General features: G+C 45.0%; 1 protein-coding gene across 1 annotated transcript in view; it reads right to left on the bottom strand.

Annotated features, from left to right (window-relative positions):
• The window catches only part of SLC1A3 (solute carrier family 1 member 3), an 89,367-nt gene that overhangs the window by 41,579 nt on the left and 23,425 nt on the right, over positions 1-24,363 (bottom strand). The window contains exon 3 of the mRNA XM_053299997.1: positions 12,926-13,063. Coding sequence (XP_053155972.1) covers positions 12,926-13,063 — 138 coding nt within the window. The remainder of the gene's footprint in view (positions 1-12,925; positions 13,064-24,363) is intronic.

Below are 24,363 nucleotides of genomic sequence, written 5' to 3'. Positions count from 1 at the left end.
CCTTAAATTCAGAGTTGTCTTTGATTCGGGTAAATATGGTATTCTCTGGTCAAATTCTAGGGCACCAAAATGACTTCTGGAAACATCCACTGGATATGTAGACACATAGCATGAAGCTGCCTTATACTGAGTCAGACAACTGGTCCAATTGTCTGCTCTGACTAGCAGACATCTTCCCATCAACTGCTACCTAACCCTTTTAACTGTTGATTGCAGGGATTGAACCAGGGGCCTGCTCTATGCAAAGTCTAGAAGAGAGAAGAAGGGAAGAGAGCTGGTCTCGTGGTCACAAGCATGACTTGTCCCCTTAGCTAAGCAGGGTCCACCCTGGTTACATATGAAAGGGAGACTGGAAGTGTGAGCACTGTAAGATATTCCTCTTAGGGGATGGAGCCACTCTGAAAAGTTCCAAGTTCTAGGTTCCAAGTTCCTTCTGGCATCTCCAAGATAGGGCTGAGAGAGATTCCTGCCTGCTGCCAGTCTGTGTAGACCAGGGATTCTCAACGTTGGGTCCCCAGCTGTTATTGGACTTCAACTCTCATAATCCCCAGCCCCTGTGGCCTTTGGTTGGGGATTATGGGAGTTAAGGTCCAGTAACATCTGGGGACCCAATGTTGAGAATCCCTAGTGTAGACAATACTGAGCGAGATGGACCTATGGTCTGACTCAGTATATGGCAGCTTCCTATGTTCCAATGCTCTACCACTGTGTCTTCTAACCTCCTTTCAGCCTTTTGCTCCTGGGGTTTGTATTCATTATTACCCACATATTCCCAGATCTCTGTCTCTCTACTGCCTTAGCCATAAGCCACTGCAACAAAAACACCAAACAAATTCCAATATATCAACATATCAGCACATATATACTGTTGTGAGTTCGCCATCTGATTATTGTGAATGGATCTATCACAACAGTTTTGCCTAAAGTCACTGTGGATGGTAGCCAAGGATTTGACAAAACAACCTTATATATTCCTTGAATGGCTTTTTTTCTTTAATGAGCAATCCACATGCAAGGGTGGGGTCCGAAAAAAGGACTTGGGAGATGGCTCAAAGCATGGGTGGTTGTGGAGGGATGGCAAAATTTCTGGAAACTGGGCAGAGACTATGTGCCTTTCGACTGCACACAGAAGGTGCTTTCTGGGAATCCCCTCTTCCTGCTGGGACCATCTGCACTGCATCCCTTGACTCTTGGGAATGACTTGAGTGGGGGTTGATTGGGCTGCAAGGAGGAAGAGGGGTCAGGGAAATGGTTATCGGGGGTAACACTGTGGAGGCCGCCTACTTAGATGCAGCAAGAAAGGTAACAATGTTGTCACAAAACACATCCCGAAGACAAATCCAGTGTGAGGGTCCTTTGTCAGGGGGGATTCGACCTACCAAGGTCTTGCCTGGTAGTGGAAGAAGGTGATGCCACAGTTGATGGCTCAGAATCTCCGAGCCTCCCACGAGGGGCCCACCTGCAGTTGGACAACCCTGATCAACCCCAGTTTGAGAACTCCTGGACAGAGCATTACTCGGTTCAAATCTACTGGGTCCACCTAGTGTTTCTCTAATTTTTCTTCATCTGTGTGTGGAATGACTTTTGTTCTGGGCAGCAGTATCAAGGCAGTTTGTGTGCACATATATTCGGAAATTGGGAGTGCACACAATTCCCAGAGCTGGGTAGGTCACTTGGCCTACCCAGTTTTTGATTGTGTGAACTGCCTTATTTTGTTTCCCCTGCAAGCTACCTGGAGGGATGGGGCGGGGACAAGCGTGGAGCATGACCGCCAGTGACCCGTGTATGCCTGCCGTGGTGGGCCCGCTCACCCCGCCCCCGTGTCTGACATCAGATGCAGGGGCTAGCTACACCCCCACATCTATGTCAGATGTGGGGTGTGTGGTCTGGCTCCTGAATGGAGCTGCGTGGCTCTGTTTGGGAGTTGGAGTCCAGCCGGTGCTGCATTTGCCCTTCAGGAGCTAGACTTAGGCAGAACAGCTCTTCCCTGCCTTAAAGGCAGAGAAGAGCCACTCCTGGCTGTAGCGTGAGCACAGTGGCCATTTAACACCCGAATGGGGGCCGCGTGGCCCCTGCTCGGGAGCTAAACCAGCACCCCTGCGTCTGATGTCAGACATGGGGGGCATATGGGGGCCACGAGGCGCGGCCCCTGATTGGGCACGGCCTGGGTTCTTTGAACCTGTTTGGCCAATGGTGGCTCTGCCCCTGGGCCTTTAGAGCAGGCTATGGGGTAGAGACAGCCTTGGTAAGCCTGATGGATGATCACTACAAAGGAATGGACAGAGGGAGTGTGACTCTGTTGGCTCTTTTGGACCTTTCTATGGCTTTTGATACTATTGATCGTGCTATCCTTCTAGATTGTTTGAGAGATTTGGGAATAGGTGGTAATGTTTCGAGATGGTTCCATTCTTCTCTCTCTGGTAGATTCCAGATGGTGTCACTAGGAGAAAGTTGCTCTCTGAAATGAGAGCTATTGTATGGTATCCCTTAGGGCTCCATTCTATCTCTGATGCTTTTTAACATCTACATGAAACCAATGGGTGAGATCAGCAGGAAATTTGGAGCAGTGTTATCAATATGCTGATGACACCCACATCTACATCTCCATGACATCATCAGGAAATAGCATAACCCCCCTGAATGCCTGCCTACAGGCAATAATGGACTGGATGAGGGATAATAAATTGAAAATGAATCCAAATAAGATGGTGGTATTCATGGAAAGGAGTCATTCTCCAAGGGATGTGATAGATCTTCCTGTTCTGAATGGAGTTGCACTCCCCCCGAAGGAAAAGGTACATAGCCTTGGAGTGCTTCTGAATCAAGGCCTCACTCTAGACTCTCAAGTTGAGGCTATGGCCAGAAGTGCTTTCTATCAATTTTGGTTGATACGACAGCTGCGTCTGTTCCTTGAAGATAATGATCTCAAAACTGTGGTGCACACTCTGGTAACCTCTAGGCTTGACTACTGCAATGCACTCTATATGGGGCTGCCTTTGTATGTAGTTCGGAAACTTCAGTTGGTCTAAAATGCAGCGGCTGAATTGGTCTCTAGGATTTCTTGGAGAGACCATATTATGCCTGTTTTAAAACAATTGCATTGGCTGCCAAAAGGTTTCCAGGCAAAATACAAAGTGCAGGTAATTACCTTAAATGGCTTAGGACTGGGTTACCTGGGAGAGCGCCTTCTTCTGCATGATTCCCACTGCACATTAAGGTCACCGAGAGAGGTCCATTTCCAGATGCCGCCGGCTCATCTGGTGGCGACTCAGGAGCAGGCTTTCTCTGTATTTGCTCCTGGGTTGAGGAATGCAATCCCTATAGATATTTGAGGCTTAACATCTTTATCAGCCTTTAAAAGATTCCTTAAGATGCATTTTTTTTAGCCTGGCTTTTAGTAATCTTTGAATGTTTTAAATTTTTTAAATTCATTGTTTTAATAGTTTGTTTTATTGTGTTTTATTTACTGTTGTGAACTGCCTAGAGCCTTGGAGTCAGGTGGTATATAAATAAAATAAATAAATAAATAATAATAAGATTATGACTGGGGTGGAGGAATTACAGTGCAATATTGCTTCTGCTTTCCATTTCCCTTGAACTCCTGCTCCAATGAGCCTTGAACGTTCTGGTCACTGAAGAAGGTAAAAAGCTGGTCTCAAGCTGGTTTTTTTGTTTTGCTTTTCCACACCTCAGATGTTGGAAAGGAATTTGATTTCCTCCAAGGCCAGGGCAGTAGCACTCAGGGTCAAACTACATGTTACTTTAAGCACATGTTTTGCAAATCTGTGTTTGTTTTTAAAAAGTTAACTAGCAGCCAAATCAGGGGCCTCCCATGGACCAAGACTGTAGCAGCGGGAGGTGAGTCTTTAACCTTGCCCTCTCTCAAAAGTCCCGATCCAGATCCACCACAGCTGCAATTTGCCAAGGGGAAAAATACTCTTTCTGGTACCAACACACATACATGTGTGTGTGTGTGTGTACACATTCAGATCAGGACCATGGTAGTCCTGATATCATGGATTAAAACCCACCTCTCTCAATTGTGTCCTGACCCATGAGGCCCCTGATCCAGGTGCTATTTAGCATTTAAAAACAATCACATGTTTCCATAGACCACATGGGCCAATTTGGATAATATGTCTGCTGGCCCCCGCAAACATGTGATGGAGGAATACAGGCATACACTTCCCCTGATCTGATGTACCATCTAGCTGCTGCATAACTGCATGATCAGGGATCGTTCAAATGAATTTTAAAGTAATATTTCATCTGAACTACCCCTGTACATCTCCTTCAAGCATTTGAGAGGGTTGGCAGGCATAAGGGTCATTCACATGACCCACAAGGCTGAGGTTGGTGTGGAAGACAGGAACCTGCCTGCCCCGCCCCACACAATCCTTGCCACTCCCATGCTCCAAAGTGCCACATGATTGGCACACAAGCACTCCAGGAGCAGCGAGGGTGAAGGGGAAAAGCAGGCTGTGTCCTCCTGCATCCCACAATATACCATGCGTGGAGCACGGTGCATTGGGGGATTTATTTAACCTATTTTTATACTGCCCAAAACTTACATCTTTGGGTGGTTTCCAACAAAGCAAAATAAATGACAACAGAAAAGGTTAAAACATTAGTTAAAACAAAAAAAATTTCCCTGCTGCTGGGCACTCCTTCCGCCTGGCTCTATGGATGCTCAGGCTGCTGGCACAATGACCAGGCTGTGAAGGAGGAAGGTGTTTGTGCCAAGGAACCCTTGAAAACTGTAACTAATTCCAAGGAGTGTTTTCTAAGATGCACTTCCTGTTTACACAGGGGGCTGACAAATCTTGTTGGGTCTCCCTATGGCCCTGCATAAACACACTTGGGTCTGTCTGACCTGAGTCAAACAGTCACTGAGGAAAAGACTGGTAGTGATGAGAACCAGTTTTGACTCCCAAGATGTTGCTGTACTGCAATTCCCATCATCCCCAAGGATGATGAGAGCTGTAGACCAACAACATCTGGGGAACCAACCTTGAGAACCCCTGGTGCAAGGGAACTGTGGGGTATTTTTTAGATTGTGAGCCCTCTGGGGACAGGGATCCATTCTATTGATTGATTTATTGATTATTTCTCTGTGTAAACCACTTTGGAACCTTTTGTTGAAAAGCAGTATATAAATATCTGTTGTTGTTGTTACTGTATTAACTCAGTTTTAATGGGTTTCAAATGGTGTTTGGAGACACCCTGGGTTCCTTGATGGGAAGATCTTGAATAGTCTTCTGTACATGATGATGAGGCTTTGCACTCTTGCATGCAAATAGATGAGAATTCAGGCTTGCTCAGGGTTAAGTATCACAACAAGTGTCTATTTGGCACTTTTGTGCAATCTTTTTTTTGCTAAAGAGCTGAGGCAGGGGCCTTCAGTCTGGATCACAACTATAGCATGGGGAGAGGGGGCTTTTAATCCTTTGCCCCACTATAGTCCTGATTTGGATTGCACCAACCCAACCCTGAAGCTGTGATTTCCCCCTGGAAAAAAAGCTCCCAGTCCCTTTGGCATCAATGGGAGCTTCCCACTAAGGGGAAAGCAATAGCCATGGGAGGCTTAATCTGGATTTAGACAGCAAGGAAAAAGTTTTAAAGCCACTCTTTCCCATGCCAAGATCCCAATATAGATCGAAGCTCCAAGAGCTGCTATTTAGTATCAAAAGCATGCATGCAAGGGTCAACCACACAACTGTCATGATGTGTTTTTTGACTCTTTGTGCAGCAATAACTGGGGTAACACAGTAGCATTTTTCAATGTGGCCAGCAAGTCTCAAGCCTGAGCATAAGTGGGAGAAAGTGCAAGGAGTTGGGGTCTTTTCTACTACTACAACTATTATGAATATTTATATACCGCTCTTCAACCAAAGTTCTCAAAGTGGTTTACATAGAAAAATAAATAATACATAAATAAGATGGTCCCCACATAAAAAGAGACATAAGGTTGACCCCAACAACAGCCACTGGAGGGGTGCTGTGCTGGGGCTGGATGGGGCCTCACTGTTCTGCCTCGCTGTTGCTCCAATCAGGGAGAAACGAGAACTTTGGTGGATTCTGCCTCCTAGTAGCACCTGTGGCAGAAGGGTATGAAGGAGAGAGCTTTACACCTTCACCCTTCATTTTTACTTTGTCCACATGGATTACAGGCAGTACTGCTACATGAATGGAGTGCAAGGCCTGAAGGCTTTCTGTTTTGCAAGAGAGCAGATTGGGGGAAAGAGGGCAGAGAAGGACGGGATCCTCCCATTAAACTCCATTTGGGCTCAAATTAGTTGTGCATGTTGCAAACATATACTTCAGAGGCATGAACCAGAAGTGCCTCTTATTTCATTGCAAACAGCTGTGGGGTCTGCCCAATGCCGAGCAGCAACATGATATGGGGGTTAATGTGTTTTCTTTGTGCTGTCTTCCAACAATAACCATCAGTGTTCCCTGTAACAGGGATTTCCAGATGCTGTTGACTACAGCTCCCAGAATCCCCAGCTGCAATGGGCTTTGGCCAAGGATTCTGGGAATTTTAGTCAACAATATCTGGAAATCCCTGTTACAGGGAACACTGATAAACCCACCCCCCACAAGTGGCCATTTGCCTCTGAAGCAGATATTTCCTGCACGTCTCTATGATGGGCCCTAACAGAAGCTTCGGAGGGGTGGATTTTGGCATGAAAATGGTACCGATGGTGTTTATGATGCGGTTAGACTAAAGCCTTTTGGATGTCTAATGGCTGATATTGCCATGCGGGAAAAGAAAATCCGAACCTGCAAAGACAGAATTACAGTGGGAACGTGGAATGTAAGAAGCATGAATATGGGAAAGTTCAACACTGTGAAAGATGAAATGAAGCAACTACAGATTGACATTTTGGGCATCAGTGAATTAAAATGGACTGGAATTGGACACTTTCACTCAGAAAATCATACCGTTTACTATTCTGGACACAAAAAACAAAGAAGGAGTGGTGTTGCTTTCACAGTCAGGAAGGATATAGCAATGACAGTACTTGGGTACAATGTGGTCAGTGACCAACTAATATCAATTAAATTTCATGGGCAACCCTTTAACATGACAGCTTTTCAAGTCTATGCCCCAACGAATGATGCAGAAGAAGAGGAAGTTTATGAGTTTTATGCTCTAGTTCAGTCTGAAATTGACAGAACATGCAAGAAAGATGTGCTAGTGGTGGCTGGAGACTGGAATGCCAAAGCTGGAAATGGTACGGAGGAAAACACAGTCAGACTGTATGGCCTAGGAAACAGAAATGAAGCAGGAGAATGACTTACTAGTTTCTGCCAAGCCAATGATCTCTTCATTGCTAACATATTCTTCAAACAACCAAAGTGGCGCCTATACACATGGACATCACCAGATGGAGTACACCGAAATCAAATTGATTACATTATTGGTGCAAAGAGGTGGAAGAGCTCAGTTATAACAGCAAAGACTTGGCCGGAGGCCGATTGTGGAACTGATAATGAACTGCTCATGTGCAAGTTCCAAGTCAAGCTAAAGCGGAAAAACAAAGCTATCCAGCTGCGTCCTCATTAATAGGGAACCAGAGGAATTGTGGAATGAAATCAAAGAAGTTGTTAAGGACAAATGTGAAAAGAGACTGCCAAAGACCAAGAAAGAGAAGAAGGCAATATGGATGTCAGAACAGACGGTGGAAACTGCCAAGAAAAGGAGAGAAGCCAAAATGAAGAAAAATAAAAATCTCAGGAAGGAACTTAATAGGGAATTTCAGAAAGCCGTTAGAAGAGACAAGGAACAGTACTACAACAGCATCTGTAAAGACCTTGAGGATGGAAATAGATACGGAAAAACAAGGAAAGTTTTCCAAGAGATCTCCGAACTCAGAAGGAGGTTCCAACCTTGAATTGGTATGTTAAGGGGTGCCAAAGGACAGATAGTAACTGATTCAGAGCAGATCAAATAGAGATGGAAGGAGTATACTGAAAATCTGTACAGCAGGGAAGTCAACATCCAAGATACTCTAGAACAGTGATTCTCAAACTTGGGTCCTCAGGTGTTATTGGACTTCAACTCCCATAATCCTCAAGCAAAGGCCACTGAGGCTGGGGATTATGGGAGTTGAAGTCCAATAACACCTGAGGACCCAAGTTTGAGAATCCCTGCTCTAGAAGATATTTTCTACTTGCAAGAACCTCTAGTACGGGAAGATGAAGTTAGATCAGCACTCCGGTCATTATCAGACTGGTTCCAGATCGGCAAAGAGGTAAGACAAGGCTTTCTTTCTACTTTCTCCTTCTTTATTCAACTTATTTGCTGAACATATACTGAGAGAAGCTGGATTGGAAGAAGATGAGCATGGTTGTAAAGCTGGAGGAAGAAACATCAATAACCTGTGCTACGCTGAAGACACCACTCTGATAGCTGAGAATGCAGATGATCTGCAAGCTCTAGTCAAGGAGCACAGTGAAAAATGGGACTATAATTAAATGTAAAGAAGATTAAACTAATGACAAAGGGTACAGCAACCAGCCTGAGAATTGATATGAGAAGGTGGATAGCTTCTGCCTTTCTGGATCGACCATCAACAGTAAAGGATCCAGCAGTCAAGAAATATGCCGCAGACTAGCACTTGGTAGGGTTGCAATGAAGGCCTTGGAAAGGATATTTAGATGCTGTGTCTACACCCACAAAGATTAGAATCGTTAGGACAATGAATTTTTCTGTGACACTCTATGGATGCAAAAGCTGGATTTTGAAGAAACAAGATAGAAAAAGTATTGACGCTTTTGAACTTTGGTGCTAGAGAAGACTTTTGAGAATACCATGGACAGTCAGGAAAACAAGCAAATGGATCATAGAACAAATCAATCTAGATTCTTCACTTGAGGCACAAATGACCAGGCTCAAACTATGATACTTCAGAAACATTATGCAAAAACCTAGCTCCCTTGAGAAGTCCATAATGCTGGGGAAAGTTGAAGGAAAGAGAAGAAGAAGACGACCAGCAGCAAGGTGAGTAGACTCGATTACGACAGCAATGAATGCACCACTGAGAGACCTTAAAGGCCAAGTTGAATACAGATGATTGTAGAGAGGATCTATCTATGTGGTTGCTAAAAGTTGACACCGACTTGATGGCACTTAATCAATCAATCATCAATCAATCAATCAGAGGCACTCTCTCTTCACTTCACACATCCTTCTCAGCTCTGGGGATCCCCGCAGCTGTTTTTAATGAGATAAGAGGGACTCTGGGTTCAAAACACATGTTTGTGTGCAGGCTTGGATTGACTTTTGGTGTGAGGGGCAGTAGGGTTGCCATATTCTGGCTTTCCAAATCTGGGTACCTAATATGCATATTATGTAAATTGGCTTGAAAATAATTTTTGAGCAGAATAGTGCCTGCATGTTTTGCTCTATAACTCTTCTTCTACAAGGGCTAGAGCTTAGCTTTCTCCCCTTTTTTAAAAAAATGAAAGCTGAAATCCTGTCAAATCTGGGTGAAATGCTTAAAATCCAGGTGAAACCTGAAATTCTGAGGGGCATGGCAACTCTAGTGGCAGTTGATATACCTGAGAGAAAGATGTGATGGTAGTGGTGGCAGAGGATTATCAAGCTGTAATCCTTTAGAGCCACAAGATGATATTTTGTGCAGAATTCTAGTACATGGCAGAGCTTCTGAGCATACCAGTTCATACCAGGTGCCTGTACTTGCCCTTCCCCTCCTAACAGCAGCTTCAAGAGGTAATTTATATATGTAAAACATCATGGGGAAAATGTTAAGGCCTCTCCTGCTCCAGGATGCTCCTGTAAATCAGAGCCATCTGCAGCTTCGAAAGAAAAAAATGAACCGTTGGGAGATCCAATCACCAGGGGCATATCTAGGGTAGGGCAGGTAGGGCACATGCCCCGGGTGCCACTTGAAGGGGGGGTGCCATTTTGTAAAGTTAAAAAACTTTTTAAAATGGCTGCTGAAAACAAAATGGCCACCGTGCATGCTCAAATGGCCTTTGTGAAGCCCTAGGCCATGCCAAGCTTTGCAGAGGCCATTTGAGCATGCGTGGTGGCCATTTTGTTTTCAGTAGCCATTTTTTAAAAAAAAAGATTATTTTAAAAAATGGCCACCGCACATGCTCAAATGGTCCCTGCAAGGCCCTAGAGGCCAGCGGGGGGAGGGAGAGCCTTTGCAGACCCCCCCCCCATGGCCTTTAGGAAGCCCTCCAAAGGGGCTGCAGGTAAAAAAAAATAAAAAAAAATTAATATAAGACACTGTACACATATTCAGACTGGCACTATGTATAGAGAATCAGGGCTTCTGAATACTGAACTGAAGCTTATGAGCTAGGATTGTATTCATTTGCTCTTACTTTGCTTCTTGTGATAAGTGAGTTAAATGTGATGTCTTAATAATATGGCTATTAATGGTGAATTTGTCTTTGCAGTGTGAAATCCTTAGTATTAAGGCCCGGTGGAAGTTTCTTGCTCTCTTTCTCTCATTTTAACTGTCTTTCTGAAATACTAGAATATATTCCAAGCAGTGACACAGTTTACTCTGCATATCCTTTAATTATTTTCAGAGTATCTGGGAAAAGTCAAATTCTCCATTTATTTTTAAAACTTATGTAATGGTGAAGCTACAATGCATAGTAGAGAATTAGACAGGCAATTTTAGTTTCCCAAGTACACCTCCACATAGTATTTGGGTATTTCATGAGCCCCAGCATACTGAAATTTGTAGTTTTCCAGCATTTTTTTGGTCTGGCTACGTCCACTGTTAAATAGTTTTTGAAATATTAAAAGATTAATGAGCTTGACTTGTATTTTTCAGCTGATATTATGGTAAAGTATCTGAAAGATGGGTGTCAGATGTTTGGACAGGGGGCACAATTTCAGTGCTTGCCCTAGGTGCTATTTTCCCTAGATATGCCTCTGCCAATCACATGTGAAATTTCAGGCTCAGGTTGAAAATTTTCCCCTCTTCATGACAATGTTGAGGCTTTGAGATTAGGATTAGATAATCTGGCAACATTGTCCTATGGTTTCTTATCAAACAGGTTTTTCAGGTTTTTGGTTCTCTACAAAAATCTGAAAAAACTTACTTGACCAGAGAGGATAGTGGACCAGAAATAATGACTGGATAATTATGGGTAATTATGGTACACCATTAACACATTCAGTTTACATGAAAATACTGTCTGTACATAGAGCTTCTGAAAGCATTTCTACATGACCTCACTGTTCCCTATTTTGAACTCTACACACTTTCTGTTAACATGTTTTTGTGAATCACAAATCAGATACACGCAAGTGTTTCTATTTAATTGGGTTACAAATTACAGCCTATAAGCACCCCAAGCTCCCACCCATCATTCTCCCTTCCACATGCTCTTTCTGTTGCTGCATTTGTGTTACCTCCGAATACCTGGGTTTGTGAACAAGTATTTGCCCAGGTAACATGTCATTCTGCCCTAAGAACCATTTCATGTAGTTTCAGAAGTGGGCCATGCATCTATTTTGTGCTTTTTCACTCCATGGCATACAATTTGACATTGTAGGATAGAAAGAGTCTATGCACTGTAATGTGGTATAATCACATTATTATGGCCCTGACTGACTATATTGTCTTTATCATTGTACAAACCCACTAGCCTTTTCACACAGTCTGGAAGCACACACAATGTCCATGTGAAGTGGGATCATACCTGCTGTCCCTACTCCTGATTTCTATCCTTTCATTTTTCCTTTGTGATCAGTGTCAATGTATGTACAACTTGGATGCACATCATCTGTACATGTTCAACTTGGATGCAAACCTCTGCTAACTGGGCAAAGAGGCACCTTTTTTAATGATTCTCTTTATTTAGCAAGGGGAGAGCAACTGGCCCTCTCTACCCTCAGTACACCACTGCTCTAGTGACTATTGCTAGTGTCTATCTTATATTCCTCTTTAGATTGTGAGCCCTTCGGGGGCAGGGATCTGACTTACTTACTTACTATTTCTCTTTGTAGACTGCTTTGGAAACTTTTGTTTAAAAGTGGTATATAAATATTTGTTGTTGTTGTCTCTGCATGGTTGAGGACCCCACATTTTTCAAGGTTCTAGATTACATGTACATTACCTGCACGGGGACAATTTCTACACATTTAGGATATGCCAAAGTACAATGGCTGAGATGACATGCAGCATTAGGGAGCCATAACACTATGCCCAAGGGCTGCAGTGGACTTCAAAGGCAGCCCTGATGCTGTTTTGAAGCAGCAAGTGTGAAAGTGATAGTGAAAAATTGTGACAAATAAGGAAACCTCTGGGAACACAGCTTCTGCAATCATTGCTTCAAAACAGCATCAGGGCTGCCTTTGAAGCCTGCAGCATCCCCAGGACACAGCATATTAATACTCTGTAAAGCTGTGCATTATGTGGACCATAGAAAGCAGAAAGACTGGGCAAGGGGGAAGAGGGTGGTTTTCGCCATCCCTCCCTTCTTGCTTGCAGCTCCCTGTGCCCCTTGATAACATATCCCTCCCTGAGGGTTTGAGGACTCTTGGCAGCAGATTTTTTTCTGAGTGTAGGGGCAACAGAGGGAAGTGGGAATTGGTGAAAATCACCCATTCACATTCATAAGCAAAACCTCTTACATTCTTGGAAGTATTAATCTGGATGCTATCCTAGTGCACATGTCTCCAGATCATGTGAAAAGGGCTATTATTTATAGCTCCTTCTGCAGCCATTAGTAAAATGGCAATGGAAGCCATGCTTAATGTTACAACCCAACACCACCTCTATCTGAATTTTGGAGTGTGGAATCTTTCATGCTATCGGTTAAAAGCTTTTTTTTTTTAAACCCAACAAATTTACAATAAAAAGACAACTCAGCTTTAACAGCAAGCAGCAGCAAAATATAAGAAGAAACATAAAGTTGATTTCTGTACCTGTTACTAAGCTGGATACAATGAGAGGCAAGACCAGCATCTGCAGCATTCTCATCAAGAGTTCTCCAGGGAAGGAAAAGTATTTCACTTCTCGGTAGTTCAGGCGGTACGACCGGAGAGAGAATCCAAGGATGACACCTGAGGAAAAAGAAAACACATGGGAGTGACTATCTTCTTATGAAAAATTACATCAACATGGATTTTGGAAAGCTGTAACTTCCCAAAGGATTGGTACGGAGGAGGTGGAGGAGGAGGAGTGGACTTGTTCTCTGTTGCTCTTGAAGGCAGAACTGGGACCAATGGGTTGAAATTACATAGAAGCAGATTTAGGCTAGACATTTCTAACTGTAGGCAGAAATTCTAAATTACAGTTAGAATTTCCTATCTGTAAGAGCTGTTCAACAGTGGAACAGTCTACCTTGTGCAGTGGTGGGCTCTCCTTCAGTGGAGGTTTCCAAACAGTGGCTGGACAGCTATTTATCAGGGATGGTGTAGCAGTTTCTCACATGGAGTGGAGCTTGGACAAGTTGACCTCCAAGGTCCCTTGCAACTCTAAAATTCTATTATTCTAAGGGCCTCATTGAAGCAGCAAGTGTGTTTCTCTGCTACACATGTTTTTCCCTTTTGTGCCAGTTACGTTGTCAAGGATTTTGCCAAGGAATCCTGGGAATTGTAGTTTGGTGAGAGAGGTGAAAATTCTGGCTGCATTCACACATAACATGAAACCAGAGGTCCTTTCACCTCTGGTTTTGCAAACTCCACATCTGAATGTGGACAGCCACAATTAAAGGGGGGGGGGAAAGGACCTGCGTTTTCCCTCTTGTTTCCCACATGCTCTAAGCCAGTGTTACATCCGAATGCTGGCACCGCAGTTAGCCTTTTCGCCAACCAGAATTGAGGGAGGAAGCTCCTGCCTCACTCCAGCTGCTGTTGGCTGTGCAAGCTGTCCTTTATTAAGAAAGAAGCCCACAGAGCCAGCTCCCCTGCCTGACTGCAGAGAGAACACTCATCAGTATATCCAAATGTGGGAGGTAGGGGGCGCGGAACCGCGGGTCCATTGGACCCACGGTTTTGCATTATGTCCAAAGGTGGCCTTTGTTAGTTGGCCCCCTAGAATTACAGTTCCCAGGCTTCCCTAGAGAGAGGGAATGGCCATTAAAGCCGTTTGTCTGAGATGCAGTTATGCCTTGAGTTCATAAGCTTTCATTTCTTTGTGGCAAGTTTATTTGCACTTGAACAGTCAGTTGTTGAAGGCCACTGCACACGACTGTCCTAATCATGGAAGCATCAGAGTCTCTTTTTCTGGCTCATCTGTAGCACCTCCCTTCTCATGGTGAGTGGTTCATCTGGCTCATTCACCATGAGCAGAACTCCGCAGTGTGGGTAGGCACCACAAGCAGGGTGGCCGTGTTCAATAGCCTGAAGTGTCCCTGCGATCATGTCTGTGCCATGTGCCCGCAGCTTCCTCCTGTTTGGCTTGAAGCAGGAAAAATGGCTGTGCAATGTGTGAGAACTCTGTGTTGACTCAGTTCCCAACTCTGCCCAGCCAGCCAAATCTTGGCACAGAGCAGAAGAGGATGTGTGAGTGTGAGGCACAGTGCCGGTCCCACACTTTAATAACTAAACTCTGCTGGCTGCACATACTTAGACCACACATTGGGGCAACTGAAGGCCAAACTAGATGTTATTTGAGCAGGGGAAGAGCAACTGACCCCATCCATCCCCAGCACAGCATCCCTCCAATGGCTATTGCTGGTAGCTATCTTATGTTTCTTTCTTTTCTTTCTTTTTCAGATTGAGAGCCCTTTGGGGACAGGGAGCCATCTTTGTTTGCTTATTTATTTATATCTATGCAAACCGCTTTGGGATTTTTAAAAAATGAAAAGTGTATATAAAAGGTATATAAATATTCATCATATTCATATTTTAATCACATTTGTAGTACCAATCCCATCATGGATTACCTTTTCTTATGAAATCACCATGTATGGGAAGGTGTCTTGAGCTGGGCCTGTGATGGGAGGTAGGCTCAAAGCCAGCTTCTTCTGCAACAGTCCTGATTCAGATTTGCCCCCTCACACACACACGCTAAAAAGTCAAGCATGCTAAGACCAACGACGTCATTAAAGTCACATCAAGACTGATTTTCAGATGGTACCCAAAATGACACTGATGAGCATAAAACTCTTAGCACAGCCTGGACCTGAAGTTTTTTCTCCACATTACAGTTTCCCTACATGAAAAGAATTAGTCCTTGTAGGAAAGAAAGGATATACTTTTTTTAATTTACAATTCTAGCCCACTCTTCCTCCAAGCAGCTCAAAGCAGTACACATGGCTGTGGATTCTCACAACAAGGCTGTGAGGTATCTTAGGCCGAGAGAGAAGTGACTAGCCCAGAGTCACCCAGTGAGTTTCATGGCTGGGTGGGGATTTGAACTCGGGTCTCCCCATTCCTAGTCCAACACTGTAATCACTACACTATGAGGCGCTTCACATGACATGTGTGAAGAGCCTGACGGGGTTCTGCGGAGAGAGCGGGCTTAGCCGGATCGGCCGCCCACACGGCTGCTGGCTCCTTCACAGAGCCGGTGGGGGCTGCGGGGATCAGGGGCTGCACAGCCCCTGGGAGTTCCAGGATGCCCCGTGAGAGCAAGCAGGGCATCCTGGAGAGACCCCCGAGCCCAGGAGGCTGTTGGCAGCTTCCCGGCGGGGGTCTCCTCATGTGTTGCCATGGCGTGGAGCTGTGCCGTGGCAGCACACAAGCAACCAAATGGGATTAGCAGAGCACTAGCTCCGCTAACCTTGTTTAAGGGGCGGGGGACTTTAGATGGTTTGCTGCTGTGAGCTGCGTGGCTCTCGTGGCAGCAGACAACCAGGAGAAATCAGGCTAGGCAACCTGAGCCCGATTTCTCCTGGTCGTGTGAATAGCTTCTGTGCTGGCTACACATACTGAGCCCTAATCATCACTGCTTAGCACTGCAAAAAATGCTAATGCGCACACTAAAACGCTTCCTTGCATTGTTTCTAGCAGGAGCTCCTGTTATATGAATAGGAAAGAGCTGATTTCAAAGGATTGAAGTGCATTCATTATTGCCCATGAATAACATGCAGAGAGGGATGTAGATCATTGATAGATCAGTGGTAGGCCATCATATACCTGGCATGCAGAAGATTCCAGGTTCAATCCCCTGCAACCCTATTTCCCAGGCAGGGCTAGGAAAGTCCCCTGTCTGAAACCATAGAAAGCCCCTGAAGGTCATAATCCTGAGCTAGATGGACCAGTGGTCTGATTCAGTATAAGGCAGCTTCATGTAAATAGGTTTCCTGTAAAGGATCAGTTTGTGTTCTAATTAACAGAGGAAACAATGCACACTGTCACCACAGGGTAAAAATATAAACACATCAAAAGTGGAGGTGTGTGGAAGTAATAACCTCACTGCAGAGGGAGAAGTCTGAGAAACAAATTGAGCCCTTGCTCACAATTACACGAGAAGGCTACCAGGTGGGCAGTGGAGAGGGCTGTTCAAACTTACCTTCCCCGCAGATGATCTGTCCGTCCTTGCTGGGCATGCAGATCATGTGCCCAGATGGTCAGCGGCTTTCCCCGGCAGTGTGGAGGGTTGGGAGCCAGGATTGGTCATCCTGGCCCCCGGAAATCCCATAATGCATGGTGCAAATGCTCGGTGCATTTTGAGAGTCCCCCACCCCCCACCCTGGCTGGGAGCCTGCTCCTCTGTCAGCGCCATGACACACTATCATTTAGCCCAGGTTACGTGCACTCTCACACCCATAACTTTGGTCAACAGGTGGACCTCTTGGGTGGGTTTGCTGCCAAGATGCTGCTGGCAGCCACAGTGCTGCTGATGGTTCTTATGAACAGTCAAGACCCAGCTTTGCTTCGTCATCCCTGTCTTGGCTGTGTGTGAGAACAGAATTTAGGGAATCTTAGGAATCCGCACACTTATTCAAGTCAACTTAGGAAGTTGGATTGTAGATGTATTTGAAATTTACATTTCTATTGGATGGGGCTGTAGCTCAGTGGAAATGCATCTGCACTGTATGCAGAAGATCCCAGATTCAACCCCTGACAGCTTCAGGTTAGGGCGGGGAAAGGCCCCTGCCTGAAACCCTGGAGAAGCCACTGCCAGTCAGAACAGACAACATTGAGATGGATGGACCAATGGTCTGACTCAGGATATGGCAGCTTCCTGTGTGTCTATGAAATAGGTTGCATTAAGAAATAAAAACCTTTCTTTTCAGCCAAAGAAAAGAGAAACAGAAAGATAAAGGAAAGGAAAGAACGTGTGTGCAAGAAAAGTCCGAAAGACCTTTGTGAAGATGCTGGACGCTGCACCAGCACCACCCCTTGTCTCTTTTCCTACCATCTCTTGTGCTTGCTTGCCAACTGGGCAACCCAGAGAAGGCACTTGGTGGAGTGCATGAATACACACACCTGTCCCCTTTTCAAGAAACAGCACTGCTAAAAGGTTGCCATGAGTGATTCTGAGGACCAAACTAGGTGTTTCTTAGAGCATGTGCTATGGCGCTCTGTGCTTGATTTTTCTTTGTTAAATAGCATGTGCAGCTCCCCCCCCCGCAACCTGGAATGAGACCAAGGCACGAGGGGAGGGGGCTTCAGCCCTTTGTCCCCACTGCCATCCCAGTTCAGATCAGGACCCTCACAGCTGCTATTTGGTCAGGCATTTAAAAACTCCCATTGCCCATTGGTGCCAGTGGTGCTTTATTTCCTGATCCAATAGCAGCCGCGGAGCCCCCACTCTGTACTGAAACTGTGACTGGGCAAAGGATTAACACCCCCCTTCCCCCCACCATCCACAGCAATCCTAACCTGGACCGAGCCCTTCTGTGTGTGTGATTTGTCCAGAAAACACAAGCAAGCACTTTTATAGCATGCGCTTAAAATAATGTCTAGTTTGATCCTGAAAACTCTTTTCAAAATCTACAATAATGGTACTAGAGAAAGGCATGCTGTTCTGGTAGCTCCAGGTCTTAACACTCACATCAGTTTCAGAGGATGAATACAACTGAAGGAAGCCCGGGTGGGTGCACGGCTGGGGGAGTCAGTCATGTGACCTGCCTCTGGGGGCCCCCAAGGCAGTGGGCCCCCAGACAACTGTCTCCCCTTGCCCTATTAGAGTTATGCCCCTGACCAGGGGCTTGGGTCATCTGGAAGGCATAAGGTGTGAGCATGGCTCCCCTCCAACCCACCCCATATGGTCATGAGAACAGGCTCATCATTTCTGAATGCTGCTAATGTAAAACACGCAAGAGCACCATTGCTAATATCAATTTATGTTCCACTACTACAGGTGAAACTCGGAAAATTAGAATATCATGCAAAAGTCCATTAATTTCAGTAATGCAAATTAAAAGGTGAAACTGATATATGAGACAGACGCATTACATGCAAAGCGAGATAAGTCAAGCCTTAATTTGTTATAATTGTGATGATCATGGTGTACAGCTCATGAAAACCCCAAATCCACAATCTCAGAAAATTAGAATATTACATGGAACCAAGAAGACAAGGATTGAAGAATAGAACAATATCGAACCTCTGAAAAGTATAAGCATGCATATGTATTCAGTACTTGGTTTGGCCCCCTTTTGCAGCAATTACTGCCTCAATGCGGTGTGGCATGGATGCTATCAGCCTGTGGCACTGATGAGGTATTATGGAAGACCAGGATGCTTCATTAGCGGCCTTCAGCAATTCTGCATTGTTTGTTCTCATGTCTCTCATCCTTCTCTTGGCAATGCCCCATAGATTCTCTATGGGGTCAGGTCAGGCGAGTTTGCTGGCCAATCAAGCACAGTACACTGTATACTTTTCAGAGGTCCGATATTGTTCTATTCTTCAATCCTTGTCTTCTTGGTTCCATGTAATATTCTAATTTTCTGAGATTGTGGATTTGGGGTTTTCATGAGCTGTACGCCATGATCATCACAATTATAACAAATTAAGGCTTGACTTATCTCGCTTTGCATGTAATGTGTCTGTCTCATATATCAGTTTCACCTTTTAATTTGCATTACTGAAATTAATGGACTTTTGCACGATATTCTAATTTTCCGAGTTTCACCTGTACTACTACTACTATTACTACTACTACTTATCAATGAAAAGGTTCTCAAAGCAGTTAACACAAAATTAGAATAACGAGGACCAGATGGTTCCCTGGCCCACAAATGGCACAGTCTAAAAAGAAACACAAAGTAAACTAGACAGACACTGGAGAGACACCATGGTAGGGTTCAATAGGGCCAGTTGCTTTCCCGCCTCTTTGCCCTTCCACTGAATTCAAGGTGGCAATAGCACACATGGGGCTTCCATTGTTTCCCCGTCCAGACATGCACAGCCCTAGACCTAATTTGCTTTAGCACGGTTGCTACATCAATCATGTGCCTTCAGGCCATCTGCTGGGACCAGGTTGCTGTGTCACCTGTAAACATGTCCTAAATGTCCAAGCCACAAAGCAAGTTCTGAAGCTGAATATGCTCTGTGCACTTGAACACGCAGCAGTACAACTATATGGCACATCAGTGACTTTAAGGTAGATGTGACCTTAAATATGTCAGCAAGTAGTTACAGGCTTACATCTATGTATGAGTAGTAGCTGCATGGGGGCCACATTTTGGATCAAACCACCCCCCCACCAGCTACAGAGCCATTTGGATGGGGCGGCATATCAATGAAATGAAATGAAATGAAAGAATGAATATTTAACCGCCAAAGTGCCATTTGCTACAATGGCACTTTTGAGATTAAGTAGCCACTGACGAGGAGCGCTTTCTGGTGAGGAACATAGGAAGCTGCCATATACTGAGTCAGACCATTGGTCTATCTAGCTCAGTATTGTCTTCATAGACTGGCAGCGGCTTCTCCAAGGTTGCAGGCAGGGCTCTCTCTCTTAGCCCTATCTTGGAGAAGTCAAGGAGGGAACTTGGAACCTTCTGCTCTTCCCAGAGTGGCTCCATCCCCTGAGGGGAATATCTTGCAGAAATATTCCCCTCACAATATCTTGTGAGAAAACAGCATGGAGGTAAAGGGTTAAATGCTCCTTAACTCCATGCTGTAGCCATGCTCCAAACTGAAGCCCTGTGCATCTGCTACCCAGGAGTTAATGGAAGTCTGTAACTATTCAGTAACAATTAAAAAAAAAAACATTAAGGCTGTTCTCATGAGCAGCCTAGCCCAGACTAGGGTGGAGTGCTGGGATCCATGCAGAACCTGGCACTCCTGCCCAGTCAAACCTGACTTTTAAGCCTAGCTCTTAGCCAAGGTTAAAGGAAGCGAGTGCTCCCTTAACCTGGCTGCTGGGATCCTGTGTTTCCTCGGGCTGCACAAGGAGGCACAGAGACAGGCGCCTAGAGTGCCCGTCCTATGGGGGTATTCGCCAATGCACCACACTCAGCATATGGTCCTGGCCTCCAGAGATCTACACTGCTTGGCAGAGTGTGGATCATCTGAGAGTGTGGTTTGCACTTCCAGCAACATTTTCACTGTCGTCTGGGGGGAAGGTAAGTTTGGACAAGCCTTACCCCTACCTGCCCGCGGGGTCGTGTGAATACCCTTCTAGTCTGGCTCCAAGAAAGAAGGGTACTTAGTATCACTCAAGGGAAATACCTTTCCCTTGAGTGATACTAAGTACCCTTCTTTCTTATGCTGCAGCAGGATCAGACCCAAAGAGCCTGGCTCTGTAACAACCCTTTCTCAGTGAGTGTTTCAGGTTTCCAAATAATTTGTGAGTCCTTCAATGGAACAAAGCCTCATAAGAAATCCCACAAAGCTGTTCTACAGGTTTTCCCTTGACCTTTCACATCAGTGGGAAAGGGGGGAAAGGGCGGGGGGAGAAAGCAAACATTCAGAAAGAGGATAGAAGAAGCACATATTTTTCAAGTGAGAAACAAATTCCATGTCCCTGAGTTTTCCCAGAGAACTATTGATTAAAAGAAATGCTTCAATTTTTGTCATTTTAAATATAAAACAGAGACAGAATTTAAAAAACTTAAAAGATGCAACGTGGTATAATAATCAAATAAAGCAAAACATAGACCCTCAAGCTGTATACTTTTGCATGTTAAGGGAAATATGTTAGGCATGTTTTATTTTAATTTAATTTAATTAGAACATGTATACCAATTTTCAGCTAAAAAGCATCCTCAAAACAGTTTACATATGAATAAGAATACAATGGATATTTATATAACACTTTTCAACAAAAGTTTCCAAAGTGATTTACATAGATATATTAATTAATATTAATTAATTAATATGGTTCCCTGTCCCCAATCTAAAACTCACAATCTAAAAAAGAAAAAGAAAAAAGAAACCTAAGATAGACAGCAGCAACAGCCACTGGAGGGATGCTGTGCTGGGGATAGATAGGGCCAGTTGCTCTCCCCCTGCTAAATAAAGAGAATCACCACTTTAAAATGGCACAGTGGGGAAATGACTTGCCTAGCAAGCAAGAGGTTGCTGGTTCGAATCCCCGCTGGTACGTTTCCCAGACTATGGGAAACACCTATATCGGGCAGCAGCAATATAGGAAGATGCTGAAAGGCATCATCTCATCCTGCATGGGAGATGGCAATGGTAAACCCTTCCTGTAGTCTACCAAAGACAACCACAAGGCTCTGTGGTCGCCAGGAGTCGACACCGACTCGGCGGGTGCAAATTTACTTTACTTGCTCAGTTTGTAGAGGTTTCACATTAAAAAAAGAAGATGATGCATCCATGTTCCAAAGGGACTCACTGTCCAAAAAAAAAAAAAAAAAAAAAAGGAAAAAGAAACAGTGGGGAGACATCAACAACAGCTACTGGGAGTGACTCTATGCTGAGGTGAATAAGGAAAGTTTTCCCTGCTTAAGGGGATCACCACTTTAAAAGGTCCCTCTTGCCCATTTATTTTATTTACTTATCAAATATGTATACCCCCCACAAACTTTCTTCCCATTTAGCAGATGTATGGTCAAAGTGGGTCAAAAGTAGGCTTTTGAAGTAAACTCTGCCAAGTTGCTAACATGAAGTAATCGTATCTCTTTGAGCACAGATCATAACAAAACAATAGCCAACAATATAGAAACACAGGAAGCTGCCTTCTGCCAAGTCAGACCATTGGCCCATCTAGCTCAGTACTGTCTGAACAGTCTGGCAGCGGCTTCTCCAAGGCTGCAGGCAGGAGCCTCTCTCTGGCCCTATTTTGGAGATGCCAGGGAGAGAACTTGAAACCTTCTGCATGCAAGCAAGCAGGTGCTTTTCCCAGAGTGGCCCCATCCCATAGTGCTCACACATATAGTCTCCCATTCAAGTGCAAGCAGGGCAGACCCTGCTTAGCAAAGGGTCTGACAATTCATGCTTGCTACCACAAGACCAGCTCTATCCAATAAGTAATTAAAACATTATAAAACTATAGAACTACAAAACCGATCATCTGAAAATAAGCACCAGAATAAATTTAAGTGTGCCGTTGAGTCGGTGTCGACTCCTGGCGACTACAGAGCCCTGTGGTTTTCTTTTGGTAGAATACAGGAGGGGTTTACCATTGCTTCCTCCTGCGCAGTGTGAGATGATGCCTTTCAGCATCTTCCTATATTGCTGCTGCCCAATATAGGTGTTTCCCATAGTCTAGGAAACATACTAGCGGGGATTCGACCCGGCAAACTCTGGCTTGCTAGTCAAGTCATTTCCCCGCTGCACCATTAGGTGACTATCTCAGAATAAATTACTTCACGTAAATCCACTTGTCCAAATACCGGCTTATTACACTGGTATCTACTCCAGAGGAGAGGACTACATGTCTGAGATGTTGCCTGACTGTACTCCTAACCTTTGGACAGTACGAAAGTGAAGAGGGAAGGAGGAGGGGAACACAGGGTCTGTCCCATTGAAGGCACAACAGGAATTCAGTTGCACCTCAGATCTACACAGCAGTGTTAAAACTGGGCTGTTTTTGCTCGCAGACAATAATCAGGGGGCAATATGAAGGGAAAGGAAGGGAAGGGGAAGGGAAGGGAAAACTGCAATAAGTAGTTCCTTGCATTTCACATCATTAAGCCCATTCTCATGACACAAGATACCTGGGCAGGAGAAAGTTAACCCAGGCAGCTTGTATTGTCTGGGCCACTGGGAGGCCTCCAAACCCAGCTGCTCCAGACCTGGGCAGCCCAGATCACCAACCCAGGTAGAAAGTGAGATAGGAGAAAAACAGAGCCAGGTCTACCTCATGTTGTGTTTGTATGGAGCACCACAGCAGTAAAAACGGCTGCTGGAAATGACAGCCATTGAGTGCTGGGGAAAGTGAGGCCAGGGAGAGGAGTGCTGCTGCACTGCTGCGGGCTACCTTTCCATGGCTCGTGTGGTGCATTGTGGGATATGGGAGGACTTCCTCCTACTGATCCCACTTCAGGAGTCTGCAGCCTCATCAGTCGGCTGGGTGTGCAAGTGGCGGAGCCTAGAAAATGCTCCATGTGTTTGGGGGAAGGCAGGTAGGTTCACATCATAGGGACCGAGCACAGACATCGGGACCGAGCACATGTAAACACACTTCTCCAGGTGACTACTATAGAAATGATCCCTGAAAGGCAGGATGCCTCTAGGTACCAGTTGCAGGGGAGTAACAGCAGGAGAGAGGGCATGCCCTCAACTCCTGCCTGTAGGCTTTCAGCGGAATCTGGTGGGCCACTGTGTGAAACAGGATGCTGGACTAGAATGGGCCTTGGGCCTGATCCAGCAGGGCTGTTCTTATGTTTGCTGCCTCGGCAGCATGGCCTGAGAACAGCAAGGTGAAGCTCCCCCACAACCCCCAAAATAGCGGCTGTGTGGGGGCTTCCCATCAGGCAGCAAACTGTCTTGGATTGCCCCTGATCATGGATCAAAACCAGTCTATGAACTGACCTTGCTGACCATTTTTATTTCCCACACTCTCCTTCAGCTGTGCTTTTTTCCAGGAAACGTGAGATTGGAGAGATGCATGAAGAGTTATCAAGCAACCATCTACATTCCATTCCATTCCTCAATGCTTGGGTGGTTGCTACATCAGCAGAGATTCTTGTAACATCTCTGTTCTCACATCATGGAGACAGAGTACTTTTTAAAACTAAGCAGTCATACAGCTGATGGTGATGCAATATTTAACATTCAACAACATTTATAGGACCCAGGAGTCTTTGGGTCCTGGCCCCCAAAGGCTATGAATATGCGCTTGGTTGGGAGCATCCTAGCACTTTGACCAGCAACTGGTGCTTCTTTTTATTTGGATATAACCTGAAGATAGAAGAAGGCCAATTCTTCAGGTTGTCTTCAGAATGATTTCTTTTCTCTCCCGCGTCGGAAAGAAAAAGTTCAAGAAATACAGGTGGAGACAAAAAGCAGACCCCATCTCTATCAAAATCTTACACTTACCCTGGAGATTC

The sequence above is a fragment of the Hemicordylus capensis genome, chromosome 2 (assembly GCF_027244095.1).
Source record: "Hemicordylus capensis ecotype Gifberg chromosome 2, rHemCap1.1.pri, whole genome shotgun sequence".
Lineage (NCBI taxonomy): Eukaryota > Metazoa > Chordata > Lepidosauria > Squamata > Cordylidae > Hemicordylus > Hemicordylus capensis.
The sequence above is the reverse complement of the archived record's forward strand: the minus strand, read 5'-3'. Positions and strand labels throughout refer to the sequence as shown.